The following is a 19,834-nucleotide window of genomic DNA, read 5'->3' as shown; positions in this document are numbered from 1 at the left end:
CCTCAACCTTCTGAATAGCAAGGATTACAGGCATGTGCCACAGTGCCTGGTCCTAGAACAGCTTTTTGAATCCTCTAGAGTTAATCCTCCCAGTAAAGTTTCAGTAATTGACTAGAACCAATTTAATTTCTAAGATAGAATACCAAAGTTAAATGTAAATAATTTAAAGAATCCATTTTGGATTACCTACTTTTCATTATGATTTAGGATAATTAAGACCAGTGTGCCTGTTTCAGTCAGGGTCCATAATAACTCCTTTAAACTGAAGATAGATATTTTTTCTCAAATTATTTTGATACCTTCCCTCTGGAGCTAAGTTTGAGAAAAGACCTTTACGACATGGTAAGGCATTTTTAGAGATGTTAACATTGGAATACTGAATAAGTAAAAAACAATAAAGTAAGTCAAGGCTTGTTTCATTTATATCACTGTGTTTATAAAGCTGTGTATATTAAGTTTAAAGAGTAATTTTAATTTATAATGAAAATCTATAACCCAACTAAAAGAAATTCATTGCTACATAAAGGAAATCATGTAATTATTTATTTATAAAATAACAAAAATTTATGAATAAATCTGTTTATTGTACTATGAAAATGGTCTTGGTACATGTGAGAAACACATAGTTTTTGAGGACACCATTCAGAACTGTTAAGACAAAAGATAAACCATAATTTTAAACTCAATCTTGATTTAAGGGAAGGCTATAAATTATTGGCTGGAATGCATTCAGCATGAACTCAGATTCTACATAACAAAGCATGAAGGAGTACAAAAGATGTTGGAGTCCAATAAGCTCATAACTAAATTTTAAACTGTAAAGCTTCCAGGACTTTTTGATTATTCTTATATACTAGTTTTCTTCTGAGACAAGTTGATTTTATCTCCAAGACTTAAGGCCATCCCCTGAAAAGAAGAATGAAGATGTTTATTATTATTGAAACTGTGTACAACCAGGTTATTCCAGTTGAACTAAGCTTCCATTCAATGACACCACATCAAAACAAAACCAAGTATGTAAAAAACAGACTCACCAAAATTTTACTGTGTTGAGTATATTTCTATGCTAGATACACATGTCAATATATTTATACCTTGACTTTCAAAACAAACAACTCTTATAGAATCCATTTCACAAATACCCCACAGGAATCAGTCTGGTTTTAAGCAAATATCCCAAATGATAGAGTCAAAAGGTGGGCCATTTAAATGAATCAACAGTTACATTTCTATTCATCAAATACTATTCTTATATATTTGCATACAGGGGACAAAACATGAGTATAACAGAAGATATTACCTATAGAAATAATAAAACATAAATTCTTCCTCCCTTTGTTTAGTTCAGAGATGCTCTCATAAAAAGGAATTGTTACCTGACTCTTTGCACGAATTCTTATGTGGCCAGTAACAGCAGCATCTGGTCCCTGGTGAATTGGTTTCTCAATGCTGACATTTGCAAGTGCATCTTCTCCAAATATGGAACGAGCATAAAGATTGGCTGCCATGAAGCCACAGTAACCAGAAAGGGCCTGGGGGAAATTTGTGATAAATTTAATAGTTTACTAGAGAACTACACATTGGCAAAACCAAACAACCTAAGTTAATTATTTAAAATAGTACTTATGTGATGATGGTTACAGGACCATGAGTCTGCCAAAATTCATACAAGTATACATGTAAAAAGTGTGAATTTTACTGTGTGTGCATTATTTTTCAATAAACCTGACTTTAAAGAAATAGTACTTACTCCAGTTTGTATTTATATATTCTCTGCCTTACTCATTTGCTTCCTTCCCAGGACCTTAAGCTCTATGAGGAATAGACTATTATTGTTGGACTCAGTATGTGCTGAATAAACTAATACATGAATTAAAACCTACCTGTTTGAAGCAGACATTCTTTATTTGTTTCTGTCTGTCTGTCTGTCTCTCTCTTTTTGCAGTGTTGGGGATAGACCTCAGGGCTTTGTGCAAGCTAGGTAAGCACTCTAAAGTGAGCTACACCTCCAGCTCAAAAGCAGACATTCTTTTATTGATAAAATATTGTAACATTAACACAAATTTTATACAGAAAAATAATCCTTAGAGTGCTGGCTTTATTTTTGCCTTTCTTTTTAGTCTTTTCTTCATATACTCACAAATAAAGAAGAAAGTAACAGTATAACAATTCTGAACTTGGGGGGAAAAAAAAAATAGAATCCTGAATTTAAGCAGATATATTCTGACCTACAATCAGAGTCTACTGGAAAGTCATGGACACTTTCTAATCCAGTATCACAAACTGTTTTGGAATAAGCCTCTATCTGAAAGGGGAAGAAAACTGAGAAGAAAAATTAATTTGACTATTGTGACCATTCAGTTGGGTAACTACACCAGGAATAAGTAGGATGATACATTTAAAAAGAAACAGGTAAGTGGATTCAAACATTATATACACAACTTTTTTCATATACTCCAAAACAACACTATTTTTTCCATGCTGAATTATAACAAAAACACATTAAAGGAAATATAAGAAAACCAGGAATCTACCTTCTCTGGAGTAAGGCACTTCATGTTGGTTGACTTTAATATGTGCTGTAAGTAGTCATTTAAATCAATCATATTGGTGTTAACTGTCACCTGTAGAGGAGAAAAAAGTCAAGGAGATGATAATGCTATAATAAGAAAGTTGTGAATCACTAGTATTTTTAGAACCTCCTTCAATTATTTAGGGGAAGAGGGTGCAACAAAAAAGAAATGACATCTACAAAATCCACTACTTGTAGGTTGGTATTAGTGCTTTTGGATATAGGTAACTTTACAGAAGATCAACATGAGGTATAACAGACTAGTTCTAATAAAAAAAACAAAAAAACAAAAAAACTAAAGCTGAGCTGGATATGGTGGCACACTCCTATAATTCCAGGGACTCAGGAGGCTGAGGCAGGAGGCTTGCAAGTTTGAAGCCAGCCTCAGCAGTTTAGTGAGACACTCAGCAACTTAGCAAGACTCTGCCTCAAAATAAAAAATAAAAAAGAAAGAACTGGTGATGCAGCTCATCAGTAAAGCACCCTGGGTTTAATAACCAGTTGAACCAAAAGAAAAACAAACCAAAAAAAACTTTAAAATATCAAGGCTCAAAGAAACAAAGTTCCTTGCAGGCAACAGACTTTGCAAAGTCCCTTTGGACACTAAATTCAATGGCAAATTATCATTCATACAAAGAAGGGATAGAATATTGTCTTTATGTCTTATTAATCAGATTTATTATTAATTATAGAATTATTACTCAATTGATTTATAATAGCAAATACCAAACTACAGAATGATTTCTAATTAAGGCTAATTTACAAGAACAGATATGTGTTTTTCATGTTTGACATTTTTTAGTGGAATTAATTTCATCAGAGAATCCTTTAGTACTACTCAAAAGAAAGATTAAGAAGAACAAGGTCTCCCAAGGACTAACTTTGTTTTCCCATTCAAATTCGGCCCACATCTGGCGGAATTCAGCATCAGTGCAAGTTGCAGGCTGGATATAGTCCATGATGTCAATGTGGATATCACTGAGGACCACACAATTTCTGTCACTTGCTGCTCCAGAGACATCATAAACTATAATACACATACACAAAAAGAACCTTAATCACAAGGTCGAATTTCAGTTCAAAAAATTTTAAAATACTATTCTAAGTGCTTTACAAACACTATCTGTTTAACACAATAGATCCTATCTGATAATACTGTTTTACACTGTACAGATGAGGAAACAAAAGCACAGAAGAAAAATAAGTTACTCAAGGTGATCCAACAGATCAGTGGTGAGGCCAGGATCCAAACTCAGGCATACTCTTTTTGGTTGCTCTTAAATAAATAATTCAATTCATTGAGTACTTATATAGTAGATGTAATGATAGGCACTACAGAGTGGATACACAAGTAGGACAGTGTATCCATAGTAGGTTCCAATTAATATTTTTGAATGAAAATTGCTGAACCAAAATTTGTAAAATTTATAAAACAAAATTATTTGCTTCAATGACTGTCTTTTCCACAGTAAAAAGTCAAAATCGAATTGGAGTCTACCTTTCCTCTTTCAAGTGTCTTCTCTTGACATTCCCCTATTCTTTCTACTTTCAGAGAAAAGTGATCTCTCTCTCTTGGAATCCACCCTCACCTCCTTCCCTTTCATATCAGAAGTGCTGCCTCTTTTCAAGATTAATCTTCCAGCCATTTGTGATTCTTGCTATGGTTCAGGACTTCACTCCACTGACTGTTACCTCTTTCAGTCTTGGTCTTTATCTTCCCATTCTCTATCAACTTTTTTCCCTACAGTACATACATATATATGAGGATCTCTTTTCATTAAAAAAAAAAAAAAAAATCCTTGCATTCTCTTCTGGCTATTACCCTCTCTTATTCCTATGAAAGCCAAGGGCCTACATTCAGAATAGTTTACACTCACTACTTTTGTTTCTTCAACTCCAGTTCAGTCTTCAACTGAACATGCCATAAGAAATGTATTAAGATCACTGACTGACAAATCCAAAGGAGCCCACTTTTCAGACTTAATGTTACTTGATCTCCTACAGTTTCAGATACTTCTTAAGGTATTAAGGAGATGGTTACTAAACTCTAGGTGCACCACGTTATTTGTATCTGTTCCAGCTGCCTCCTTATCTATCTGTAGAACACTGATCTTTTAAAATTGTTTAAAAAAATGATTCCTGACTGAATGCTTCTGTACAAACTAATCTCTAAGTTTGAAATAGCTGTGTGCTTGCCCATAAGTGCTTACATGAAGTTTCAGACTCAATTTAAATGCTATATTTTGATAAAACACTCTCTTTCTTTATAAGACTTTCTCTACTGTTAGCATTTCTTTTCCTGTATGATCCTAAAGCATGTCGTTTTTTCAACTAAGCTTATTACATTATATTCTAATACATAATATCTATCTTGTTCATTTGCCTAGTAGTTTCTTGAGGACACTGACTCTGTCTGGTTCATTTCTACACATCTAGAACAATATATACCTGATACCATAGAGTGCCCCATAAGTGATACATAGATAGATTCAAGTCCTATCTTCAAGTCATGTCAACAGCTACTCCCCTACAGAAATTCCTGAATAAAAATATTCAAACATCACATGCCATAGAACAGTTTCTTACCTATATTGCCAAAAATTATTCCATTTTCTGTTGATGCTACTTTGACATTAGCTTTAATATTTGCAAAATCATGAGGAGCAAGAGTCAAAGGAGATGGCTTTTCCACAAGTTTCAGATCCCCTAGATAGAGAAAGATTTTGAATGTGGTTTAAAAAAAATTATATGTATGTGCCACAAAACATTAAAATATATAAAACTTAGGTTTCTAACATGAGAAGAACATGATTCAAATATTATGAAGAGAAAATAAATAAATCATTTAATATCCTTACTATTCATACCAATCTGTACATTTTCTTTTAAAAAGTAATAGCCATCTCAGAATAAGTCTGTTTAATTTATGTGTGTGGAGAGGCACTTTAAGTATACCATTTGATTTCAGTGAATGAATACAAACTTCTCAAAAAGTTTAAATCTTAAACTATGTACTCATTTATAATGAAAGATAAAACAATCTGTAAAAAGAAATTCTTAGAGACAGTTCCGTGTATATAGGCATCAAGCTATACTGAGGAAGACAGGGCAAAATTGTGTTTTCCCTTAATACCTCGAAACCCTTAAATGTTACATAAGCCATATGGAATTTGCTGAGGACCGTACACTTGTTCCTGTATACAATTCACATTTTCAAAACCAGATGGATAAGTGGTCAGAGAAAGTTTGATTCAAGTGTCTTTATTAAGAAGAAAAAAGACATCACCCTGCTAATTGCAATAATGATGCATTAGTTTAGCTACATGTGGTAGGTAATGGAATTTACAAAATATCTAATTCTGAACTAAGACAATTAAAACTAAAATTAAGTGAGTTACTTGGCAAATCTGGTTACTTAAACAGCTCTTAATATATCTAGAAAAAATGGCATTTGCTAGATCAAACTCAGAAATGAACCTATTTGAATGAGCCAAGAGCATAAGCATGGTCATTATGACAAAAGTTCAGAAAACTGAAGTCTAAATTTTAAACGTAAAATTCAAACTACCACAAAGGACTTTTGTAAAGGATCACTATAATGAAAAACTACAGAACACTTAAGAAAGAAATTGAGGAAGATCTTAGAAGATGGAAAGACCTCCCATGTTTTTGAATAGGCAGAATCAATACTGTCAGAATGGTTGTGCTACCAAAAGAACTATACAGATTCAATGCAATTCCCATCAAAATTCCAATGACATTCTTCATAGAAATAGAAAAAACTGTCATAAAATTCACTTGGAAAAACAAGAGGCCTAGAATAGCTGAAGTGAACCTTAGCAAGAAAAACAAAGCGGGAGGTATCACAATACCAGACCTTAAATTATACTACAGAGCTATACCTACAAAACAGCATGGTATTGGCAGCAATACTGGCAAAAAGACCAATGGAACAGGAGACACAGAGACAAACCCACAAAAATACTGTTACCTTACATTAGACAAAGGCACCAAAAACATACTGGAGAAAAGACAGCCTCTTCAACAAAAGGTGCTGGGAAAACTGGAAATCCATATGTAACAGAATAAAAGTTAACCCCTATCTCTTGCGCTGCACAAAAATCAACTCTAAGTGGATCAAAGATCTAGGAATTAGACCAGAAACCCTGCACATACTAAAAGAAAATATAGGCTGAACACTTCAACATATTGGCTTAGGAATTGACTTCCTTAACAAGACTCCTAAAGCACAAGAAATAAAATTTAAAAATCAATAAATGGGGGGCTCGGGAGATAGCTCAGTCGGTAGAGTGCTTGCCTTGTAAGCACAAGGCCCTGGGTTCGATCCCCAGCACCCAGAAAAAAAAAAAAAAAAAAAAATCAATAAATGGAAAGGTTTCAAACTAAAAACTTCTTCACAGCAAAAGAAACAAAAGTGTGAAGAGAGAGCCTACAGAATGGGAGAAAAATTTTGCCATGTGCACCTCAGATAGGGTGTTAATTTCCACAATATACAAAGAACTCAAAAAGCTTAACACCAAATAACCCAATCAATAAATTGGCAAAGAAACTGAAGAGACCTTTTTCAAAAGAAACAGGAATAGTGAACAAATATATAAAAGAGGTTCAACATCTCTAGCAATTAGAGAAATGCAAATTAAAACTTCACTAAGATTCTATCTCACAACAGTCTGAATGGCAATTATCAACAATACAAGTAACAACAAATATTGGTGAGGATGTGGGGAAAAGGGAATGCTCATACACTATTGGTAAGACTGCAAAATGGTACAACCCCTCTGTAAAGCAGTATGGCAATTCCTCAAAAAACCAGCAATAGAACCATCATTTGACCTACTAGTTATCTCACTCCTTGGCATATATCCAAAGGATTTAAATTCAGCATTCTAAAGTGACACAGCCATATCAATGTTTATAGCAGCACACAATAGCTAAGCTATGGAACCAACCTAGATCCCCATCAACAGATGAATGGAAAGAAACCGGTATATATACACAATGGAATATCTTTCAGTCATAAAGAAGAATGACTTTATAACATTTGCCAGTAAATGCATGGATCTGAAGACAACCATGCTAAGTGAAATAAGCCAATCCCAAAAAACCAAAGGTTGAATGTTTTCACTGATATGTGGAAGCTAAACCACAATTAAGGGTGGGTGGAGAACAGAAGTTCAGATTAGACAACAGGCAATGAAGGGAAGGGAAAGGGATAGGAATAGTAAAGACAGTAGAATAAATCTAATGTAATTTTTCCTATGTACACATATGTACCTAAGTGAATCCCACCATCGTGTCCACTGATAAGAATAGGGTCCAAGGCAGGGAGCGAGGTCCACCAAGGCTTTGCTGGGATGGACGCTTTGGCAGTCATGATGTAGGGACTGATCCAGAATCATGCTCTGCACCAGAAAACAACAAGCTCATGGACCAGGTGCTGTGCCTGATGTTCGAGAAAGCCAACCTGCTGGTCCAGGTGCTTCTACCCACCTGCTCGACTTCCTGATTTTTTTGATCCAAGTGGTATCTTTACATGAACTTCTTTGAGGCCAGATTTTCAAGTGACACTCTAAAGGTGGCATTTGTAATCAGCCGCCTCACAGGCCGGTGGAGGTGTGGGTGGTCCCCTACATGGAGAGGGAGAGTCCCATCCTGGCTCAGTACAAGGGCTTTGTGTATGCGTTGAAGTGGGCCTTTGGTAGGAATGGGTAGAAAATGGTCCAGCCAGACTCCCTGTGTTGGTGGGACAGCTGTGGCTCTGGGCGAGCCTTATCGGTTCCAAGAACCTGGGCCTGCTTGGCTTTATTTCACAAGTAGTTCTGTGTTCCTAGCCTTGCCTGGAAACTTGGGCACCGCCCAATGCCTTTGCATTTCCCAGCAACCCAGCTACAACCCAGTTTTCTCTTCATTAAAGACATTATTTGATCTGTAAGAAGTTGAATAGACATCCAAGAATCACAGCTCTGCCATCGCCCTCTCTGGAGACTGCTTAAGTCAACTTAAGGGTTCACACCCCAGTGGGCATTAATTTGGATAGCACAGGCCAAGGAGGCAACTTCTAAGGGTTAATGTGCCTGGTGACCGAATTTTAACATTTACATCTGGAACTACATAGTTTTTACATATTTCATTTCACAGAAGCCTTACAGATGGTGCCTTTTGGTCCAAGAAGTCCAGGCACTGGACTAGTAAAGTATTTAAAATTTTTTTTTCTCTCTCTGTATATACACACATACACACACATGTATATACATATACCACACACACACACATATAATTTTAACATATGCCTAAGGCCTAAGACAGGGCTTGATTTTACAAAAGAAACAAAAATGATTAAGACAGGATTTGTATCTTCAGGAACATCATTATGTTCTGAGGAAGAAAAAGAACTCATGTGCATAGGCTGATGTTTAGTTAAATAATGCTTTTCGTGCATATTTGATTTTTGTTTTCTGACCATTTTTGTTTTTACCGTTTAAAAAAAAATGTCAAAAATGCATGCAACTTAGAAAGCTAGGAAGAAAACCAAGCTTGGGCAATTTTTTTGTTTGTTACTGAAGGTGGTCTATTTCTGTTGAAGCTGTGTATTTAAAGTTGTGTGTAACTCCTAGCAAAATAATGTTAATAATAATAGGGATAGTGCAGTCTTTGAGTCTGGAGCGTTTTATTCCCTTATACTAAATAGAAGAGTATTAGCTCTCTCTTTTTGAGTAAAAAAATCACTTTACATTTTGAAGCTGCAGTTTCTCTTCATTAAAGACATTACTTGATCCAAAAAAAAGGGGGGGGGTCCAATTTAGAATAAGTTATAGTCCATGCTTGTATAATTTTATCAAAATGGATTCTACTGTCATGTACAACTAAGAAGAACCAATTAAAAAAAAAAAATTCTTATACCGAAACCTATGCACTTATGATAAATTTCCTTACCTAGAGTAGCTAACTCTAATGTGCAGTTCTGCAAAGTATCACTGGTTTGGTTCACAACAAGTACATCCAGGACAATATCATACTGATTGACATGAACATAAGCTTCTGCATATACAGGATCAGAGAAACCTGTCAACTGAGTGACCTGTCAAAACAAAAATAAACATAATAGACATAATCACGGGAATGACGCAATTTAACCAACATATCTTAGTCAAATGATTAAGTTTGGTAATTGATGTGCTCAGATTAGAAAAGATATTTTGAGATAGGTATAATAAAATGGTTACATAATACAGAAATGGAAATTGAAACAGGAAAATTAGAAATAACAGGTCCTAAAGCTTAAAAAGTTAAACAATACAGAATTTACAACTCTAATTTAAAAGATGATATCCAGGCATCTATTGGTTTTTATTTTGTTTTAGTGCTGGAGATTGAACCCAAAGCCTTGTACATGCTAAGCATGAGCTCTACCACTGATCTACAACTCCAGTCCATCTATTTTTTAAGTTAATGCCATTTAAGGTATTTTATTAATTAACTCCATATAAGGTATTTGATTAGTAGTTAGTAGTTCAGTAGCAGAAAGACATTAAATATGTTTAGCAAATACATTAAACACTGTCTCAACTCAACAAATGAATACATTTGGATACATTTTCAGTTAGACCTCTTAGTAAATATCTAAGCTCAAAATTTGGTCTCTGAAACTCAGGAGCCAAATAAAATTAAGATAATGTGGTAGTCTCTTCTACTCAAGCTCAAGAAGTAAATGGATCATAACAGCAAGAGATAAGGTCACCAAGATAAAATTGAAAATGCCCCTCCAAAATTTAAAACAACTCCCAAGGTATAGCACTTAAAAAATGTAATAATGTCATCAAAAGCATAGACAACAAAAAAGAAAACAGATCAATTAAAGAAGTTATACAAATAGCCAATAAACATATAAAAAATGGCAGGACAGGGCTGGCACAGTGGTAGAATGCTTGCCTAGCATGTGAGGTCTTTGGTTCAACTCCCAGCACTACAAAAACAAAACGAAACAAAATAGCAGGCCTCAAACTTAGATCCTCCTGTTTACCCTTCCACTGATTATTACTTTTTTTCTTTCTTTTTTTGGTATTGGAGATTTAACCCAGGATGCTTACCACTGAGCTAACCCCCAAATCTTTTTGTTTTTTTTAATTTTGAGACAGGGATTCATTAAGTTGCTTAGAGCCACGATAAGTTGCTAAGGCTGGCCTGGAACTTGTGATCTTCTTGCCTCAGTCTCTCAAGTCACCGGAATTACAGATGTGTGCCCCTGCACCCAGATATTTGATTACTACTTTCTTAAGTAGTTAATTTAAATAATTCACAGTATATTTGAGACTTTGTTACCTTGTTAAGTTTAGATGCTAGGGGATCTGTAGCTTCTTTCCTCTGTGTGTTACCCATTGCTGCCAACAAACTCAGTTGAAACTGATCTTCCTTGCAGTTCATTTCATTCTTAGCAGTCAGTTGCATGAAGGAAATGGGGTCATCAGGCTGTATTGTCACATTTCTCTTTTCAGACTCTTTCTGTGTTGAGAAAACAAGACACATGGCTTTACATGGAAAGGCAGTTTTTTACAGGCCTTTAATAGGAACAGCCCCATCACATGGAGACTGAAAAATCAACAACAAAAACCCACAAAGTACTTTTATGACCTTATGTTTATTTACCTTTTGAGATAGTTTCTCTTCTTCAAGTTTGGCAGATAACATCTGAGAAAGGGACTGTCTGCATTCCTTATTAAAAATGTCATTCATTAAAGGTGAACATTCAGATAAGACCTTGAGGCACAGGGAAATTCTGTCTACATCATCATCGGTAATTGGCTTCTTAGGAAGAGAGGATTTTCCCAAATGAAGGATAGTTGCCATGAGCAACATAGCCTCAGCAACAAAAGACTAGAAAAATAGAAAAATTGATCATTGTGTCATGATTCTCCAATTGCAGTAATGTCACTTTATAATTCAAGAAATAACTCATAACTCAAGAAATAAACCTAATTTTTCGTTTCACTTGAATAAGACTTCAAATCCTTTATGTTATCTCCACAGTATCTTTTTTGCATACTTCTCCTTTTAAATTCTAACTGCCACCTTTTAAGATTTTCATTAATAGCCTCAAATATGGGGACTGAAAAATCAACAAAAACTCCACAAAGCACTTTTGTGGATTTATCATACATTGAAATACAGCAATGCCTTTTAATGGTTTTCCCTTTTATCCTAACTACAGAAAGTTAAAAGAATGATATACTTCACTAATTGTTGACATTTTGCCACATATGCTTTCTTATTCTCTCATATACAAATATTTATTTTTTGGTTGACCATATGAAAGTAAGGTTCTTTATCTCATAACTGCATTAGCATCCATCTCCTAAGAATTAGGACAGCTTCTGGTCAAACAACAATATTATTTTCTTACCTGAGAAATTTAACAATCCCAAAATAGATCTATATTTTGAAATCAAATATATCTTCCTATAATGTATCAAAATGTTTTTTAATTTTTTAAAATGTATATTTTTTTAAGTTGTAGATGGACACAATACCTTTATTTTACTTATTTATTTTTATGTGCTGCTGAGGATCAAACCCAGTGCCTCACAGGCATTAGGCAAGTGCTCAACCACTGAGCTACAAACCCCTTGAAATGTATTTATTTTTTAAATCCAAGATCAGCTTCATGCATTTTATTTGGCTATTATTCTGTTTAGTCCCTTTTAATATAGACTAGTTTCCTCTTTGTTTTTAATTACACTGACTTTCTCAAAGAACCCAGACCTCTTATTTTTCTTTTTAATAGAATAGTCCACCATTATGGCTAAAATACCAGATACATTGTTTTACATTCCTAAATACACTGTATCAGGAAGCACATAATAGGTTGTTCCACTACTAGTGATGCTAACTGTGATCACCTACTGCTATCTTAATTTCTATACTGCACAAGCATTTTACTCTGCATGTAAATACCTTCAATGATTTCCCTTCATCTTCATACTGAAGTCCACATTACATGGTCTGCTATTCAAAGTCTTCCACAAGTGAACTACAGCTTATTTTTTCAGTCGCATGTAGCATTCTGACCCAGATGCTCTATGCCCTTGCCAAACTGAACATAATACCTTTATTTTATTTATTTTCATGTGGTGCTGAAGATTGAACCCAGAGCCTCACACATGTGAGGCAAGCACTCCACTGAGTTACATTCCCAGCCCCTTTCATAGTTTTGATTATGTCATTCCTTGTTTATTTTAGTGATAAATTTTTTAAAAGAAATGAACACAAATAAAATAAAAACACCCATAATTTTATCATGGCAAGATTTTTGGGGGGTGGGTGGGTACCAGGGATGCTTAACCACTAAGTCCTTTCTATTTTTTTTTTTTTTTGAGACAGGGTCTCATTAAGTTGCTTAGGGCCTCACTAAGTTGCTGAGGCTGGCCTCAAATTTGCAATTCTCCTGCCTCAGCCTCCTGAGTCATTAGGATTATAGGCATGCACCAACATATCTGGTTCCTTGGAAAGATTTTTTAAAATGAAAGCAAAATAAGAAGTTTAAGAAAAATGAAAGTTGAAAGAATTCCTCACCAGCACATTTGCATTATAAGCATGATCAAGTTGTTTAAAAAGAAGACAGAAATCTGAATTTTGTGACACACAAAAAAAAGAAAAGCACTATAAATGATAAATATAAGACTTCTTTCTCACTTAAAAAAATATCTTTCAGCTGGGCAGGGCAGAGCATGTCTTGAATCCCATCTACCCCCAGTTACTTAGGAGGCAGGAGGATCTTCAGACAGTTTTGACAACTGAATAAGACCCTGTCTCAAAAATAAAATGAGCTGTGTAGTTGGGAGTTGTAGCTCAGTTGCTACCATATGAGGTTCTGGGTTTGCCCAGCACTACAAAGAAGAAAAAAAAGAAACAAATCTTTCAAAGATAATTGACTATATTATGATAGACAAATGGATAAAGAAACATGCACACAATGGAGTATTATTCAGTCTTAAAAAGCAAGGTAATTCTGATATATACTATGACATAAAAGAACCTTGAAGATGTTAGATTAAGTGAAATAAATCAGACACAAAAGGACAAAAAGTTAATGATTCCACTAATATGAGCTACCTAGAATAGGCAAATCTACATGGATAGAAAGGGGACATGAAGGAATGGAGAGTTACTGTTTACTAGATACAAAGTGTCAGTTTGGGATGATGAATAAGCACTGGAGAGGGACGGCTGCATAACAATGTGAATGAATTTAATGTCACTGAACTTTTGTTACTTAACTGTATACCTGAAGTGGTTAAAATAGTAAATTTTTTGTTACATACATTTTACCAAAATTAAAAAATGAAGGAAAGAGCTAGGGCTGTAGCTCAGTGGTAGAGTGCTAGCCTAGCACTTGTGAGGCACTGGGCTCAATCCTTTGCAACACATAAAAAAGCAAACAAAAGCAGGTTGTCCATCTACAACTACAAAAAAATAAAATAAAAAAACGAAGGAAAAAAAGCAGCACCCCACCCAGGAAGATTCTTGAACTTTGTCCTGTTTCCAGCTCTCAATAGTTGGCTAAGCTAAGCATGTCCCTCCCCACAATGGTCCAAACACTGGAAAAAGAAGAAAACGGGGGAAAAAAATTATGAAAAAAAAAGAACTATTTAAAATAAAAACTGCAATGTATCATAGAGTTCATAACATGTGAGTACGAATGTAGGATAATGGTCAGAAACTATGATAAAGGTATGAAATACAGATGAGAACGATCTGAGAGACATTCTGGGATAAAATAATGAATGGACTGGATGAAGATTCTGGGGAGAGAAGGGCATTTCCTTGAATGATCCTTGATTAATCAAAACAAAAGAAGTAACTTCACAAACCATCACGTCTCTTTCACTATACTAAACACGTTATCATTATTATATTGCTTTATCATTTTTTTCAATTATATTGTACTATTATGTCCATTATGTCTATTAAACAATGAGCTTTCATTATAGGAACTTAAGCATTATCTTATGAGTTTCTCACTGACTATTGGTGCTCAATAATCAACTGTTGGGTAAATGTAGAATAAATTAACTTACATTTTGTTTTTTCTTCTCTGGAACCAAAGCTACATAGCGCAATGCAATCTTGGTTAGAGTAGTGGCAAGGGAGGCAGCAACAAAGAATCTCCATCCAGAAGGAATCCTCTCAGGGGAGGTCTGCAAACCAATCAAGGAAAATGAAAACCACTAACTTCTTAAGCAGCATGCAGTTTTTGTATGAATGATTCAAATAAGTCACCTTCACTGCCACCCTGCAGTTAAATCCTTCTTTAACTCTCAAAAAGAAAAAGAACACATGACATTAACTTCAAATGACTCTTGAGTCTTCAAATGACTCAAGAGCCAAATGAATGAAAATAAAAAAATGTTTGGTTAAGGGTATATGTAGCCAGGCATATGGTCCCAGGCCTATAATACCAGAGACTCCAGAGGCTGAGGCCAGCCTCAGCAATTTAGTAAGGCCCTAAGCAATTTAACGAGACCCTGTTTCAAAATTTAAAAAATTTAAAAAGGAAAGGGTATATATATTGGCGCTAATGATCTACCTTCAAATCTATTTATTTACTGGGTAGGTTACAAAATTCTCTAAGTCTCAAATTTTTCTTCTATAAAATGGAAATGATATACTCTATCTCTAAGGGTTCTTGTCAGCTGGGGAGACAGCTCAGTCAGTAGAGTACTTGCCTTGCAAGCACAAGGCCCTGGGTTCCATCCCCAGCACCACGAAAAAAAAAAAAAAATCTCTTCCTTTCAAAGGGTTCTTGTCAAGACCATATGAGACAAACTACTTAGCACAATGCTTAGCATATAATAAGTATTCAATAAATTTTAGGCATCATTTCATCATCTTCATCATAAAAAAGGAGAGCAAAACAAAAAAAATAAGAAGAAGAAATGAAAATCTTCAAAATATCTTTCCAGATACTAATTGTCAAATTCAAATATCATACTTACCTTCACTTCACATTTTCCATGTGAGTAAAATAATTTTACTTTAAACAGAACACATTTACTTCAATGAAAACAGGAAAACAGAAGAGCGGAGAATTAAAACCATCAACACAATTAATGAGGGAAAACTTAAACATCTTCCTTCATTCACGTACTTTAAATGGCACAGACTTTCATTTTGGTCACAAAAGGAAACTAATAAAAGAAATTACGCAACTGTTTTATACATGAGAGTTATAATAAAAATAGTTCAGCCGGCAGGGCACAGGGGCCATAAATTACCTGTCTTCCTCTTTCTTGGTGGGTCTAGAACTGCTGAGGGCACTCTGAGTTGCATAGGTGCCCATTTCAGTAACCAATTTTTGAACTGGCCCCACAGTTATTTCTTCTTCAGGTTTTAATTCCCCAGCTTCTTTCTTTATTTCTGACTCTACAATTGGGATCTAAAAATCAATTGGAAAAATTAGCAAGCAAAATTACATTTATTTGTTTATTTACTTATTTTTTGTAGTATTAGGGCTAGGTTTTTTTTTTTGTTTGTTTGTTTGTTTTTTGTTTTTTAATACCCCTGAATTACATCCTCAACCTTTTTTAAAAATTTGAGAGGGTTTTTTCTCAAAGTTTAGGCTGGTCTCAAACTTGCAATCCTCCTGCCTCAGATTCCCAAGTTGCTAGGATTACAGGTGTGCTATGACCAGCTGTAAAACCACATTTAAATAGTCAAATTATTTCTGAAAAAGACACCATCCCAATGGAATTTTTAACTCTGCTTTTAATTTTTTTTCCTTCTCAGGATAATGCAATGGGAAGATCAGGGGTTTTGGAGTTGGCTGACATTCTTGGCTTTACATTTCTCATTCTGTACTTGTACACTACTTGTATGGTTCTAGAAAGTGAATTAAACAACTTTGAGTCCCAGTTCTTAATCTGTTAAATGGAAATTTTAATTATTTCCACACCAAGTTACTTTCTAGAAAAATGCATACGACAATGTCTGACAGAAAGCAGCGAGCATCTGCTTTCTGTTTGACATTGGCTTTATTCTTCATCCTTTCCCTTGAATATTAACCCAAAACATCACTCATCTTTCTAAAAAAAAGAAATAAATCTGACTCATTTGTACCAATCAGTTCATTAACTACCCTGTTTAGTTAACCAAAGGGCTACTATGTATTTATTCCTTAATGCTAGTCTAATTTAAGAGTTCTCACTGGGCATGGTGGTGCACATCTGTAATCCCAGTAAATCGAGAGGTTGAGGCAGGAGGATTCCAAGTTCAAAGCCAGCCTCAGCAACTTTACAAGGCTCTACGTAACTTAGCAATACCCTGTCTCAAAATTAAAAAATAAAAAGTGCTGGGGATGTAGCTCAGTGGTTAAGTGCCCCTAGGTTTAATCCCCAGTACCAGGGGAAAAAAAAAAAGAGAGTGCTCCAGAGTCTTTAATCATTACCAATTTTAATTCCTTTTATTTTATAGATTAAAAAACTAGAGCCCAGCCAGTTCAGAAACTTAAATTCAAGGTTCCACAGTTAATTATCGACAGAACCAAGAGTATAACCCAGGTCTTCTGACAAGTAGTCCATTGTTCTTTGTATTCTACCACAAGGATGTTTAGATGAGGAAATACTGTCAGTTCTAGTACAAAAATATCCTAATTTTAGCCTTGTTCTACGGCATTCTTTCAGAACTAACAGGCTAAAACAGAATTTTATCAGCCATTTTCCCTTTTTTTGAACATGGAATATTTTATTCGAACAAAATCTTATCCAGAAGTGTAAATAATATAGGTAGGTGTATGGCTTTCATAGGGGTGAGGCACCCCTAATTTTCCATAGTTCTTGAGGCACAATTATCTGTGTAATTAAAATACATTTTTCAGTGTTCTTCAGTCTAGTCACTACTAAATAAAAACACAAATGTAAATCATCACACAAAAGATTTTTTATTTTTTGGTGATGCTGGGGATTGAACCCAGGGCCTCTCACATGCTAGGTAAGCACTCTACCACTGAGCTATGTCCTCAGTTCATTAGATTTTTCAGAAGCATAAATCACTACATAAAGCAGGATTTACACTGGATGTGATGGTGCATGCCTATAATCTCAGCGATTTGGGAGGCTGAGGCAGGAGGATCCCAAGTTTGAGGCCAATCTTGGCAGTCTCAGCAACTCATGGAGACCCTTAGCAACTTAACAAAAGCCTGTCTCAAATAAAAAATAAAAAGGACTAGAGATGTAGCTTAGTGGTAAAGCACCTCTGGAATCAATACCCAGTACCAAAAATAAGTAAGCAGGATTTACTAAAGTAAAACATACCTCCCCAAGGGACCTGCGAACCTCCGTCATCACACTCTGAATGTCTTCCTTGGTACTACAGTATTCTCCCAGGATCCATAATGCACCTCGATAAATCCTAGGATAAGAATACAAAATCTGAAACACAGACCTTGAAAATAAATCCTGAAACAGAATATTTCTTTGTGAATTTAAGCTCAAGGGAAAAAATAAGATTCTGCAGTTCTAAATATGGAAGAATGTTTCAGATAGAATGTAACAATAAGTTTTGATTCTTTCAAAAATCACAAGGAAAATAATGTTTCTCACTTATCATCATTGGGAATATTCTAAAGTTGATAAGCCCAGAATTAAAAACAAAATGCTGAAACATTTCCTAGGAAAGTGTCCCTCATGGCAGTTAAGGTAAATTTGGCTTTATTACCTTAGCAGACATTAACTTGGAAATTTAAGAAAGGATCAGCAGATCAGTGATGGGACAGTCATGCCTTTCAAATGCATTTAGAATGTTTTAATTCTTAAAATACAATTCAGAAGCAAATATAGGAAAATATTAAGATGTACTCTATCTTGGCTATAAGAATAAAACATTTTTCTTTAAAAAAAAAACGTATTACTTTAATGAAACACTAATTTACTTCTTATTTGTAGTCACTGAAAAGAAGAGACAAAATGCTGAACAGAACAATAAATACAGAGGGACAAGAACATAAAGTAGGGGTTGAGGCATGTAGCTCAGTAGTGAAGCATTTGCTTGGAATGTGAGAGATCCTGGATCCAATACCTAGCACAGGAAAAACAAAACAAAATAAAACAAAGCAAAACAAAACCTAAACACAGCAACAATGACTATAATCCCATCTAGTAGGAAGGCTGAGGCAGGAGGATGTCTAGTTGAAGACCTGTCTGGGCAAAATGAAGTAAAAAGAGCCGGAGATGGCAGTTCAGTGGTACAGTGCTTGCCTAGCATGCAGGTGGCACTAGGTTCAATGCTCAGTGGGGGAAAACACAGCAAAAATTCTCCAATTTCAAATGTTAAACTGGCTAAAGCCTTTACTTTTCCTTTCCCTAAGATTTTAAATTTATTCAGAAAAAAAAAATCAGTTACAGAAACTGAAGTTTTAAGACTTAATGGCTGTCAATGATATGATTTTTTTTCTCACAAAGGGAACAAATTTTGCTCACTTCCATATATACCAATAGTTTCATATTATAAAGGCAATTTTGTGTTGTTCCCTTCCTTTTTATCTAAGTGGACAAAATGTAAGTCTGTCATAGTACATCCATCAAATTATTTTGTGTTTGTGTGTGTGTGTGTGGTATTGGGAGTTGAACCTGGGGCCTTGCACATGCTGGGCAAGCATTCTACCATTGATCTACATCCCCATATTCCCAGACCTTTTTATTTTTTATTTTTGAGATGAGTTTTACTAAGTTACCTAAGCTGCCCTCAAACTTGCCATCCTCATCCTCAGCCTCCTGGGTAGCTGAGATTACAAGTGTGCATGGCACCTAGCCGGCCATCAGATTCTTAAAATGAAGCTGAATTTGCATTCAACAATCCTTTCTCAGTGCTGGGGATATAGTCCAGTGGTAAAGTATTTGCCTAACATGCTCAAGGTCCTGGGTTTGAGTAACTACCATAAACAATAAAAAACAAATAATCCTTTCTCATTAGTAAGGGCCATCTGAAGAGAAACACATGTCAGATTTGGGTTGCATTTTCAATCTTTCTCTTCAACAAATGCCAAAGGGAGATATAAATAATAACTATATTCCAAAAAGATATAACTTAAAAAATATATAAAAATATGCTTAGTCACTTTAGAATTCACACCTTTTTAGAAGAAATCTGAAAAGAGTAACCTAGATAAATCAACCCAAAAGGAAATTTAGCTCCTCTCCATTATGTATAAATTTTTTCCAGTACTAGGTATTGAACCCAAAGCACCATACCACT

General features: G+C 34.9%; 1 protein-coding gene and 1 non-coding gene across 2 annotated transcripts in view; both read right to left on the bottom strand.

The window, feature by feature from the left end:
• Window positions 1-521: 521 nt before the first annotated feature.
• The window catches only part of Copb1 (COPI coat complex subunit beta 1), a 39,179-nt gene continuing 19,866 nt past the window's right edge, over window positions 522-19,834 (bottom strand). The window contains 12 exon segments of the mRNA XM_047518382.1: window positions 522-906; window positions 1,377-1,532; window positions 2,535-2,624; window positions 3,454-3,599; window positions 5,159-5,278; window positions 9,527-9,671; window positions 10,913-11,092; window positions 11,237-11,464; window positions 14,665-14,753; window positions 14,756-14,784; window positions 15,862-16,022; window positions 17,896-17,992. Of these exon segments, the coding sequence (XP_047374338.1) occupies window positions 847-906; window positions 1,377-1,532; window positions 2,535-2,624; window positions 3,454-3,599; window positions 5,159-5,278; window positions 9,527-9,671; window positions 10,913-11,092; window positions 11,237-11,464; window positions 14,665-14,753; window positions 14,756-14,784; window positions 15,862-16,022; window positions 17,896-17,992 (1,501 nt within the window). The 3' untranslated portion in view covers window positions 522-846.
• Window positions 17,531-17,600, bottom strand: Trnaa-agc (transfer RNA alanine (anticodon AGC)). Its single transcript has one exon. It is a non-coding gene; the product is annotated as a tRNA-Ala (tRNA).

The sequence above is a fragment of the Sciurus carolinensis genome, chromosome 11 (genome assembly GCF_902686445.1).
Source record: "Sciurus carolinensis chromosome 11, mSciCar1.2, whole genome shotgun sequence".
NCBI classification, from domain to species: Eukaryota; Metazoa; Chordata; class Mammalia; order Rodentia; family Sciuridae; genus Sciurus; species Sciurus carolinensis.
The sequence above is the reverse complement of the archived record's forward strand: the minus strand, read 5'-3'. Positions and strand labels throughout refer to the sequence as shown.